Source organism: Gossypium raimondii, chromosome 3 (genome assembly GCF_025698545.1).
Source record: "Gossypium raimondii isolate GPD5lz chromosome 3, ASM2569854v1, whole genome shotgun sequence".
Lineage (NCBI taxonomy): Eukaryota > Viridiplantae > Streptophyta > Magnoliopsida > Malvales > Malvaceae > Gossypium > Gossypium raimondii.
Window position 1 is genome coordinate 18,410,936 of NC_068567.1, and position 13,475 is coordinate 18,424,410.

Sequence of the window (13,475 nt, forward strand, 5' to 3'; positions counted from 1 at the left end):
GATTGAATTGAATAGAATGGCTATTAAGTAGATTGAATTTAATTATTTAGATCAAGATAGACTTCCTATGGCTTTAGATTGGGGTAAAGAAAAAGCTTCGGATTAGTCGACTCCATTTTTATGCCTTCATTGTGGAGGTAAGTTCGTGTAATTATGTAATTTTTTAATGCAATATTTTGAACTATATGTAAATTATGGATTGTTATGTAAATGGTCGATGCAAATCCAACGATGTTACGACGTCTATCGAACCTTGTTTGAACCTTAGGAATTTGTAGGATACAAATGAAATGTCATTAGGGTTTACATGTTTCGGGTGCTGGTCTTGAATGTCCTACTGATGCTTGAGGTCTGGCACGTGTTGCAAATACTCCATGGCTCGTGTGAGCAGCATCGTGTAGCTTAACTTTCGACCCACAGCTCGTGTGAGCATACCTATTTCCCAGCTTGTGTGAGCAACTATGTATATGACAAGAAAGATTATGATTATATGATTAATACACTGTGTTAGCTACCCCTCGTATTCGATGATATTCTAAACAGTTCAATGGGCATGAATTTAAAAGGGTATGGTAAGTGTTCAATATGAACAGAGACATGTATGTATGAAATACATTGAAATGATGAGCTACGTGGAAAACATGTTAAGTTATGATGGATGGTAAATCCAATTGAATTATGCTCAAGTATAGTGGTTATCCTTGTTAAATTCATATGAATTATGTTCAAGCATGCTAACATGTTTTTGTTGGTGCTTAGGCTTCTGCCAAGCTAATGGTTGGATTATGTCATGTTAAATTTTAATGTTATGAAATGAAATGGTAGGTTGTGTTTTATATTGTACGAACTTACTAAGCATTATAGGCTTACATAGTCTCCTTTCGTATGTTTTATAGATAATCAGAAGCTCATTCGGTTTGGAAGCTTGTCGGAGACCTATCACACTATCCCTCGACTATTTTGGTAGATTTTGATGTTTTGAGTAATGGTTATAGTGGTATGTATAGGTGAATTATATTTGATGATCTAGTTGTTATGTTTGGTATGTACATATGTGGTTACATGGTTGATGACAGTTTGGCATTTTGGTTTTTTGGTGGCTAATGGTGAAATAGTTAAGTGATGATATGTTTTGAGTGACAAAATTGGTATGTTTAGATGTGTTTGGCATATGGTTAATTGTGTTATGGCTTGGCATGAAAATAGGCAGTTGTGTGTGGTTGATTTATGCCAAATGTGTTTATGTTTTTGTTGATTTGATGATTTTAGATTAAGGTGTCTTTTGGCATATTGGTTGTATAGATTGATATCTTATTGATCTAGCTTTATTATGTATGTTTTAGGTATGTTTTGAAGCTTGCTTGTATGTGTAAAGGACTTGTAGGTGTGAGCATGGATTGGGTGAAAGAAATGACTTGAAAATGGCATATTTCTTGTCCACACGGCCTAAGACACAGGCTTGTGTCTCAACCGTGTGTGACACATGGCCATGTGACACATCCGTGTGTCCCTTATAGGTTTCAAAGGGTTGCAAGTCAGGTAGTTACACGGCCTGACACACAGGCGTGTGAGGACATTTCGAGAGTTACACGACTTGGCACAGAAGAACACTAAACCATCATTGGAATTTCATATCATTACAAAGCCATTATCAAATTGATGTCAAATGGTGTGTGAGCATGGGACATCATTCATTCGAGTAACAATCACCATTCAGTACAACAAAATACAATACATAGCATAAATCAATAACATTTGAATATGTCGTGCACATGATGCAATGCAAAAAGGTTCCTACCCATACCATCCGCTACACACCACGAGTTCCCCAGAACTCACTGCCAAACTCAAATCTGCTGGATATCAAATAGTGAGATATAATCGCCAATAACATACAATATATGATAAAATCGCCAATCCCCTCGGTACTCCAAGTGCAGTGCACTGACTATGAATAATGCGGACTTAATATGTCGTCGATACTCCACGAAACTCCTCCGTCAACCACAGAATCTCAACCCAATGCATATGCAATATGTCACACAATCTCATGCATAATCATATCTCAATACTTTTCACATTCACTTGACATGCTTAGCATGTCCTCAATAATCACATAATCTCAGTAAATGGAAACAGTGTTCCAATATTTCAAATTACCATTGTGTTGGTATCAATCAATATCGTTCAATTTCACATACTTTACAGATTTTCATTGTGCATAAATAACACCATTTTTAGTACACAATATAACAAATATCTCAAGTGTTTAAATCATACATAAGCTTAATATATCAACACATTATATCATTCAGTCAAACATTCTCATATCTCATAACTCAAATATGCAATTACAAACTCAATCAAACATTCATACTATCAAACTAGCAATTTTGCAAACATGTCAGTCTTTTAAGGCTCGAAACATACCTGGTTCGACCACTTAAAAAATCAATAATTTGGCTATTAATCCAATCCAATAAGCAAGCTAATTTATCAAATCTAACATGATATTTAACATTTTCAAACAATTTTATGAGTTTAGAACCCACACCTTATTTTCTGCTTCGTCACAGCACACTAGCGAATCTTCCAATTTTCCTTAATAATTCCTTAAATGAACCAAAATCAAAATTCAGTATAAATTCAATAAATTTAACATTAAAATAGCCTCCAAACACCCACTTATGATCTCAAACCAATCCTTGAAATTATAACTTTTTTATGAATCTAAACTAGTTAGATTCCTTACACTGTATCGATGTGAACAGTACGTACAATCATTCTTCACCTTTACGGATGATTCAGGGCATTTGGGTCAGAACCTAATTAATGATTAAATTTCTTCATTTAATCAATTCATAACATTTACCTAACAACTATATCGAAATAAAAAACTATTTACCTTTAATTGCACTTACGCTTCACGATTTGTGGGATCCGAATGACTAATCGATCAAAAACGTTTTTCCATAATTGAAATGGGTTTAAAATCTGATTAGAAGGGTTCAAGAACTCAAACTAATTCTGGAAAAATATAGGTAAGAACCAAGAAATAAAACAACCCCCTTTCTTGCACATAGACGTACATACCACCACCCATGGTGGCCAAAATTGGGGTTGAATTTTAAAACGGTTTGAGATCTCATTAAATTATGGAAAAATGCATTTGAAATAATTTAAATTCCCAAAAATTCTAGATCTAGAAATTTAGGTTTTAATGAAAAATATTAATTAAGAAATTGAAGAGAGAAGAAACATTACCCAAGCTAGTCGAGAGAAACGACAATGACACTTTCTTGCAATGTTTGGGATCGATATTGGGGTTTAAGATTTCAGATTTGGGGCTGATTTAAATGAGGATCAATTGAAAAAATATGATAAAGGAGATGGTGCACAATATTTATGCAAAAATAAGAAGAAAGAGATGATAAAATGGGAGGTGTAGGTGACGACAACAATGGGAGAAAGAAAGAAAATTGAAGAGAAAAGAGGAGAGGAAGAAGGTGAACGGCTACGGTAGGGAAAATTGAATTAAAAGCTGAAAAATACAATAAAATTTTGTATGTATTGGTGGCACACACATTAAAAAAATAAGGGGTTTTGCAAAATTTAATTATTTCGCAAGGGAAATGATTCAAACTTGGGACCTCATTTAATTTCCATGTTTTCTCATATTTCTTTTAACCATTAGACCTTTTCCTCATTATTTAAATTATTTTTTAATATTTCTTTTAAAAGCAAGACATGTCACATACTAGGGTTTAAGGCAAAATTTGCAAAATAATAAAAATGATGCGAGAGAAGGGATTTGAACTTGGGTTTCAAGAAACATTATACTAACACTTAACCAACAAACCAATACCTTATTTATTTCCTAAAAATGCATAGATAATTTAAAAAATTAAGGCATGATTACTCTCTCTCGATTCACAAACTTGATTCTACTAACCCTAAATTTTTGGGATGTTATAGTGACTCTTGTCACCAGTCATGTGTCTTGAGCATCCACTATCGAGGTACCATAAGTTTTGCTTTGAGTAACCCACCTCAAAGCAATGTTCCTTTTCCTACAAACATAGAATTAAGATTTGATTTTTGGTGCCCAAATTCTTTTGGGTCCATAAGCATTAGTTCCTATAATTTTAGTTCCTTTGGGTATCCATTTTGAAATAAGCTCCTATCTTGAGAAGTTATGAGTCCTTTAGGGACCCATACAAGTTATGAGTCCTTTAGGGACCCATACACTTTTAATGATTTTTCTCTTGTAAAAATTTTGGGGACCTCTATGTTTATAGAAATTAAAGCTATTTTTAACAAATTTTTGTTTTGAATTTTCTCCTTTTTCTAAAACTTTGTTAGAGTGAGCTTTTTCACTCTTAAGCAACTCAAGTTGCTTTTGATTATCCTCATGAGCTTTTGAAAGTAAATTATGCAAGTCTAAATTTTTCTTTTCAAAGTCATTAATAATTTCTTTCATTTTATTTACTTTCTCTTCAAGTTCATGATTGGTTTTAGAAAGTAAGTCATTTTCATTTCTCAATTTTGAAAAAATTTTCTTATGTTTTGACATCATGACTTCAAATTCCAAACCCAATTCATCATAGGCATTTTGCAACTCAAAATAATAATCATTTAAAGATGAGTTAGAAGTTACCTTAATATCATCAATGGTCATAAGGCAAAGATTGGCAACTTTTTTATCTTCATTTTTCGATGAATCCTTATCACTCCAAGTAGCAACATGAGCCTTAAGCTTTTGTTTGCTTGACCCTCTTTTCTTTCATTGAGGACACTCAAACTTAATGTGTCCCAACTTCTTGCACTCATATTATATGATAGGGTCCTTCTCTTTAGTAGATTCATTCTTGAGTCCTTCCTTCTTTTGGAATTGTCTTCCTTTGTTGAACTTCATGAACCTCTTGAATCTTTTTGCAAACATTTTCATTTCATCATCATCATCATCATTATTGCTAGAGTCTTCATCCTTCTTACAAGTTGTTGATTTGAATGCAACTCCCACTTTCTTTAGAACTTCTTTGATTTCCTTTACATTGTAGTTGATCTTCATATCATACGTCAATAAGGAACCAATGAGCTCATCAAGGGAGAGTGAGTTGAGATCCTTTGACTCTTCTATTGCCATCACTTTAGGTTTCCAAGATGTTGGGATACTATTCAACATATCTTTTACCATCTCCTTGTTGGGATATGTCTTTCCAAGAGTTTTAAGACCATTGATGATATGAGTGAAGCGATTAGACATCTCCTTGATTCCTTTTTCTGGTTTTGCTTTAAAAAATTCGTAATCAAATGTGAGAATACTTATCTTGTGCTCCTTAACTCTACTTGTCCCTTCATGGGTGACTTCAAGTTTGTCCCATATTTCTTTTACATTGTCACACAATGAGACTCTATTTTACTTATTGGGACGAAGAGCACAAAATAGAGTGTGCATAGCTTTTGCATTTAATTACACCTTCTTGATATCATTTTCATCCCATTCACTCTCTTCCTTTAGGACAACAACACCTTCGACCCTCTTTATTGGGATGGATGACCCATTAGTAACTAGCCTCGAAACTTTATAGTCGTTGGCTTAGATGAATAGCTTCATTCTTGTTCTCTAATATGAGTAGTTGGTGTCATTTAATAGAGGAGGCCTCATAGTGGAATGCCCTTCTCCCAATATAGTGGAATTTTGCTCCGATGCCATGTAGGAGAATTCCTGACTTGTGGCTTCCATCCAAAAAACCTAGAGGATCTTCTCTCTTAGTGGTAAAATCGTCCCTAGAGATCTAGCTCTGATACCAATTGAAAGCTTGATAAATCAGACCAAAAATGCCAAGAGGGGGTGAATTGGCCTTTAAAAATTTTGGTGAAAGCAAAGGCAAGAATGAAACAAAGAACACAAAGAATTTAGAGTGGTTTGGCCCCAAGTGTCTACTCCACTACCTTAACTTTCCACCACTAAGGATTTTTTCCAAATTTACTAATTTGTTCAACATTTGAGGAAAAGCTTTAACCTTACAACTGCTTAAGATTTCTACCCCAAATCTTAAGTTTCAAAACCTCTCAAAGAGATACAAATGAGCAAACAAAGAAACAATTCTTACAAGATAAAATTGTTTGCAAATTGAAGCACAAATACAATGAGATACACTTGAGCAAAAGAAAATAGATAAGGCTCATAAGTGTATGTAAAAATAATATGAAAATTTAAGCTCTAAGATTGTTTGATTGATGATTTTTGCTTGAAAGTACTTTCTTGGATGTTGTAGGACTTTAAAAGATGATATTTTTACCCCCTAATAGATTTCCAGCAGTGGAGGTTGTTGGTGAAGTTAATATGGTCGTTAGGGATATAAAATCAGAGCATTTATTTCACGTGTAACTGCGAGTATCGATACCTCCAAAAAGGGTATCGATCTTTTTTATCATAAATGCTAATTTAGTGACCGTTGGAATGAAATAATCAATACTTCAAAAGTATTTTATCGATACTTCCTAGAATAGGTATTGATACTGGATCGATACTTTGTAGGGTTTATGAGAAACAAAATACAATTTTGTTATTATTTTTAAGAAAGATATCGATTATTTTCAAAAAGTATCGATACCAAAAACATGGTATCGATAATTTTTAGGGTTTTGAAAGAACGCTTTTTTGGTCTTGATTTTTCTAAGGGTATCGATTATTTTCAAAAATTATTAGTACTTGGCCAAATGGTATTGATACTTTTTGGCCTAGAGCAATTCTGACTTGTTTCAAAATCATTTTGATGAGTTAAAATGGTTTTAACTTAATTGAGATCATTTTAACTTGGTTAAAAATATTTTCACTTGACTTTAAAATTGTTTCAAAATTTTCTAAGAGTTTATTGTAAGTATTCAAAGTTTTATTTCTTAGAATTCAAATTTAAAATTATTTTGTCAAATTTAGCTTATATTCAAAAACACTTTTAATTTGTTATATAAAAATTTTTTATCAAATAAAGCTTAGTTTAACAATCTTATATTAAGCCTTCATTTTTCTTAGTTTAATTATTTAATAAAAAATATATAATGAAAACAACTCATGTAAGCACAAATCAATTCACTATACATCGCCCACTTTCAGCTTGGCCCTCGATGTTTTGACCTCATTGTTAGCTACATTTGATAATTTGTTTACAAAATGATATTAGTTTCACAACTAATCAAAATATAATCAAATAACCGAACATAAAAGCCTATTTTATAAATAAGTCCCTTTTCAAACTTTATATCCAAAATGTTTGTATCTTGTCATTTACTTGACTGAATTAAAATCCAACTTTGTATTTATTCTATAGGAACCTCAAACTATTAATCCATAGCATTTATATTTAACATCTTTCATTCTATTCAATTTAATCTTTAACATTTAACAATAGATTTCTTTACAATCACTAAATTTTAACTTAATCACAACCTCACCCATTTCATTTCTAGCTTGCATTTCTCATGATTTAACCCAACACTTAACAACTTCATGATTCTCAAACTTCAATTCACTAAATATTTAAAAATGGAAATTACCATCAAATTTAATCAAACTTGATCCAATACTTTCTACTATAATTTCCAAGCTTAAACAACCTAAAGATTCATGAATTTTTGCTTCCTTTCTCTAAGCTCTCTAAGAAAGCATCAATTAAAATCTAAGCAAAACATCAAACAATTTCATCATCCATTGAATGTGTTTTACTTAACTATCATTCTAAGATAATGTTCTAGTTAAAATTTGAAAGAAAACTCACTTTGATGGAGAAGCTCACGGCTAATTGAGTAAAATCAACATGCAAAACTCTTACTTCTTTCTTATTGCCGTGTGAAGAAAATGATACAAATAATTTCTCTTTCATCTTTTCTTTTTATTATACCTTTAATCATAAAGCTTAATTTTACTTAATTATATTAAAACAATGACCGTAATTTAATGGAGTATAATTAGTGGGAATCTATGGTCTTGAATGAGCTTCTCCACTAACTAAATTTTATTAATGGTTTAATTATACTTAAGGCTTGGTTAAATATCATCTTAAACTTACTTAATCACCAATCTAATCTCTCTAATTTGATCACCTTACAAATTAATCCTTGATCACTAATTGCTAATATTCTAATCTAGTCCCTATATTATACTTAATAATTTATCTAATTTAATCACTAAATAATTTTACTTCTAATTTAATTTTTTGAATCCGGCAATTGCTTCGTAACTTCTCGATTAAAATTTCGGGCTCGATTTAATGAATTCGGTCTCACAACTAACTTCTTTAGCATCAACGAAAATTGAGTCGTTACAAATGATGTATTACTAGATGTCGCTCATTATTTGTAACATTGAAAATATTCTAATACTACTGTCAATGTTGTAGGAACCAATAGGGTGACACCTTCTGGTTGAAGTGATCATAACCAAAAGAAAGTTGGGATTATATTTAACTATGATGTTGATTAAATTAATTATAGAAATGTTGTTATGATTAAATTTAACAAAGTTAAGTATTAAATGTGATACGTGTACAAACTTAATGTAGACGTATAGAAGATACAATTAAAAAACATGAACTGGATTTCATATAAATTTTAAAACTTAGAAATATTTTTACCAAAATTATTAAATAATGATTTAATATTTTTTCGGTCAAAGGTACGTTTTAAGGGACTATGGAAATTGATAACCTTATGGTAAGTATATCACGTTTTATGGTAGTTTCCTTAAATCCTTATATGAAAATATTTTATTCAAATAGGATTTTGAATAAATGGAAGATGGAATCCCAATGTTTACCTTACTCAAATATCACTTTTTAACTAACAGTAAAAAGGGTTTTGGTTTTTCTCTCTGAATAATTTTGGGGGGTTTTCTGATTGTTCTTTTTCTGGTGGATCACATAGAGGTCGAGACATTTTTGTTGGGACTGAGATTTGGCATCTCAACAATGATTTCATACCCGTACCAGTGTTGCTCTCTTCTAGATCATTTTAGGGCATACTTTCAACCTTTGTCAACCCGGGTTCGTTGCTTGTATATGGATCTATATTTTGTGATCACCGAAAATATTTTTCTGCTATGCCACAGAGCGTACCAACGTTCCAACCGTTTCCCCACACATATACGTGTGATTGAATTTCTAGTTACTATATACAATTGTTACTGAGTTGTGTTACCATCAACCGAGTCACCAACTCAATTATGAATTTACCAAAAGCTCCTCATTGTTAATCTCTCTGTTCTTATATTTAAGTGTTTTATTGAATTGGTGTTACCCTCAATCGGGTCACCAACTCAATTTTGAATCTATTATTATATTTAAGTGTTTTACTAATTGGTGTCACTCTCATTCGAGTCACCAACTCTTTGAATTTACCAAAAGCCCTTCATTTTTAATAGCAATAAATATTATTTTAAAGATAATTTTGTCTTTTCATATAAAACCTAGAAAATACTTGCAAATAATGTGATTCAAACAAAAAATTATGATATTTTTTATATTTTAACATTTACCATTTCAACTAATTATATCATTTTTAAATTTATTACATGCATTTTTTTATCTACATAGACAAAATCTAATATTATTTATTAAAATTGAAAACTTAATTACTCCTCATATCTTGTGATTTTCATTTAAGTTTAAAATAAATTTAGAGTAAACTATCAAAATAGTCACTTTTGTTTGCCTTAGGTTACATTTTAGTCACTTATGTTTGAAATGTTACGTTTTAGTCACTTACGTTATCGTGTTGTAACATTTTAGTCACTGAGTCATTAATTACCGATAATGGTGTAATGGTAAGTTGATGTGGCATGTTAAATCATCATGTCAAATGAAAATTTTAGGTTAAATTCTACAATTGGTCCCTATATTTTTTTCCATTCTCTTATGCTTCTCCCTCTATTTTCAACAATTTAAAAAATTTATTTTATGTTCTTTTAACTTTTTTTTCCTTTCTCTTATGCTTCTCCCTCTATTTTCCTCCATTCTTCATTTTTTTTAACATAGTTTTTCTATGTTTTCCATTTGTAACTAGTCCACAAGCTCGCCTCACTCGAAAAAATTAAATTGTTCAAAAAAATAAAACATAGAAAAACTACGTTGAAAGAAATGGAGAAGGGAGGAAAACAAAGGGAGAAGCATAAGAGAATGGAAAAGAAAGAAAGTTAAAAAAACATAAAAGAAAAAAATTAAATTGCTCCAAACGAAAAAATATGAGGACCGATTGTATAAATTAACCTAGAATTTTTGTTTGAAATGATGATTTAACGTGCCACATCAGTTTACTGTTACACCGTTAACAAAAACTAACGGCTTAGTGACTAAAATGTTACAATGTGATAACATAAGTGACTAAAACGTAACATTTCAAACATAAGTGACTAAAATATAACCTGAGCAAAAAAAATTGACTATTTTGATAGTTTACCCATAATTTTACTTTTTCAACCCAAAAAAAAAAAGAAAGAAGTGTTACTGATTTAAGGTTAGGTGGAATTAGCGCGTAGTGCCAATGCAGTTTAATATTATACATATATAGAGGATTATTATTAGGAGAAAGGACATGCAATTCTATGTAATTGTTCTCGAGCTATAAAATCATTCTTCATTCATCTTAATTAAATAATGGTCTTATCCGCTGGGAGTGATTTAATTTCATTTAAAAACAAAATTCATAATATTAAATATTAAAAATAGCTTTATATTAATATATATTAAAATATTTATTTTATTCATAACCTCCCACTATCTTTAAATTTTTAAAAATACATTTAAATACACTCGAATCTCAGTTTCTTTATTATTACAATACAAATAAATAGTATGAACTAAATTTAAACAATGATCTAAGTTACAGAATTCAATTATTCAAAGAAGGAAATTTTAGCCTTCCAATATATTCCAGCCAGTTCCATTAATGCTTCCCGGGTATAACACACATGGAAAACAACAATAATATATAACATATTGACAAAGGGAGACAGATATGATTTATTTAGGGAAGAATTCTAAACCTTTTAACATTTTGCCCTTAATTCAGTCCACTACAATCATATATTATTTTCATTCAAATCAATATAGTTTCGATGACATTTATATTCAGGTTTCGATTACGTTTATCATACATCCGAGAATAGAATTCATTAACCCATTAATTATTATAGTTTGCATCTGGATTTTCTTCCCCTTGTTGACATTACAGCAAATTAATTTCTTCTTATTGTACTCCTGCTAAAACGAAAGAACAAAGTAAAGTCAGTATATAATATGATACCTGTTTTCGTACCTAAGCTTCAGCTTAAAACTTTACAGCTCCACCTTTTTCTAGGTGATTCTGTCACTTTCTCAGCAAACAAACAGTGGAAAGAAAGATGGTTCCGATCATGAATCCAATGCAAATGGAGTTTTCGGTTGCAGGAGATCATAAGGTTCCCACAAAGCGTCCAAAGGGCATGGCCTATTAGCATCAAGTCTCGCCCACGGCTTCCCTTTTCCACTCCAATGCAAAAGGCTAACCGGACCATGGTGCAAATCTCTGCATAAACCTATAAAATTATCTCCTCCTAGGCCATGCTGATTCCACCTCCGATCAACAGGCACTATATTTCCAGCGAAAACTAATAAAAACGGCGGCAAAGAACCCAATTCGTAGATTCTCATTCTTTTTTGAACTTCCATCCATTCTTCAATCTTTGTCGTGTAATCTCCTTCTCTCCATCGGTCAAGGTCGATTACCATTACTCCGGTGTTGAAGTAACAAGCTTTACGGTTCGCAAAAGTCAAGGAAAAATAAGTGTTTGACCAAAACGTTGAAGTAAAGTAGGAGGTGAAGTTTGCATTGCAATATTCTGGTGCAGCCAAGACTGAGTTGTCTCCCAGTGGAGTTGCGGCAAGTTTAGCTATGTCGTCGATGAGAACCAGGTCCGAGTCAAGGTACACGACTCGGTGGACGCATGAAGGAAGGAGATTGGCTAAGTAGCTTCGAGCGTAGTTCAAAGGGCAGTCTAAAGCTGAGCGGATGGAGGTCGAAAGGAGACGTGAAACAGAGGAATCATAAAAAGGGTAGACAAGGAAGTTGAGGTGAGGGAAGGAGGAAGAGATAGTGGCGCGTCTAAGAATGGCCCTCTCATAATAGACGAAATGGAAGGCAATGTTCTGGGGACAAGAGGAGTGTTGAAGTATTGAAAGAATGGCCGCCACTGTACCCCGAATGTAAGCAGTGTCAAGGGTCATTGCCACATGAACAGCTTGATCGGAGAACAAAATGGAGAATCCATGATTTTCATCTATTATGAGAGGGCAATCTGGAGAGTTATAGAATGACGGGGCTTCCTTGAATCGTGGGGTTATTGATGTAGCGGCGGCGGCATTGGCAATGGCAGCTAAGGCAACCACGACAGTGGAGAGTAAGAGAACAAAATGAAAGTGCTGTGGTTTAGACATTTTACTTTTAGGGGAAAATATGGCATTGAAAGGGGAAGGTGAAGGGTCTTTGTTGGTCTGTTGCGTTTTAATGCGATACAACTCTATATTAGGAATAATTGTTTTTTTGTCAATATATAAATTTATAAACTAATAATACATTAAATTAACATACAATCCTTTAGTATTAACAATATTGTTAAAAAAAAAAAAACAAAGCTGCTCAAGTGCTAAATTTCTTTGTAGGTTAATTGTACATGTTAAATCATATTTACATTTTATTTTGGTCACCCAACATTTAAGTAACTTTTATTTTGTTACTCAAAAATATTTTTAAAGTATTAATTGAGGTAAAGAAAATTAAGGATTAAATTGGAAGAGCGATAGGAACTTGTTTACCCATTTCCAAAATTCTAAATTTTTTTAATATTGAAAATTTAAATTTCAAAACATCAAAATTAATTTAATCTCCTTTTAAATTTTAAAATTTTATTTTATATTTTCAAATTATTCTTAAGGAAATAAATTAAAATAGCTCATATTTAATAATTGTCTCTGAAACTTAAATTTCTTTTGATTATACAAACTTAAATCTTCCATGCTAAACTAAAAGTAAAGGAAAAATACTTGCAATTTATATTTCACAACCCAAATTTAGATTAGTAATGGAATAAACAATTTAACAATTTTTGTATTATTTTAATTTCTACCTTTTTTCACTTTAATCCTTGATTTTTTTTACCTTAATCAATACTTAAAAAAGACATTTTTGGGGGGTGACCAAAATAAAAACAACTAAAGTTTAGGTGACCAAAATGAAAGTATAAACATGATGTGACATGTAAAGTTAACCGTTGTTAAAGATTTAACACTTAGGTGACCAAAATGAAAATACCCTAAAAGTTGAATGACCAAATTGTAAGGATTTCATTTTGGGTGACTAAAAATAAAACGCCCTAAAAATTGGGTGAACAACTAGATAGTTTACCCTAATTTCAATTATGGTATATAAATGTTAAGGCTTAA

General features: G+C 31.7%; 1 protein-coding gene across 2 annotated transcripts; it reads right to left on the reverse strand.

Moving 5' to 3' along the window:
- Window positions 1–11,058: 11,058 nt before the first annotated feature.
- Window positions 11,059–12,516, reverse strand: LOC105793769 (probable galacturonosyltransferase-like 1). 2 transcript variants are annotated; one of them, XM_052628171.1, is made up of 2 exons: window positions 11,346–12,516; window positions 11,059–11,255 (listed from the first exon to the last, which is right to left on the reverse strand). In XM_052628171.1, exon 1 carries the CDS (start codon window positions 12,468–12,470, stop codon window positions 11,409–11,411), a length of 1,062 nt encoding a protein of 353 aa, XP_052484131.1. In that variant the 5' UTR covers window positions 12,471–12,516; the 3' UTR covers window positions 11,059–11,255; window positions 11,346–11,408. The 2 variants fall into 2 exon arrangements, with proteins under 2 accessions (XP_052484131.1, XP_052484132.1); XM_052628172.1 differs by having other exon boundaries at window positions 11,059–11,258.
- Between the last annotated feature and the right edge of the window lie 959 nt (window positions 12,517–13,475).

Excerpts from the sequence above, each read along its gene's own strand:
- LOC105793769 (XM_052628171.1), bottom strand. The coding sequence starts at position 12,470 with ATGTCTAAACCACAGCACTTTCATTTTGTTCTCTTACTCTCCACTGTC.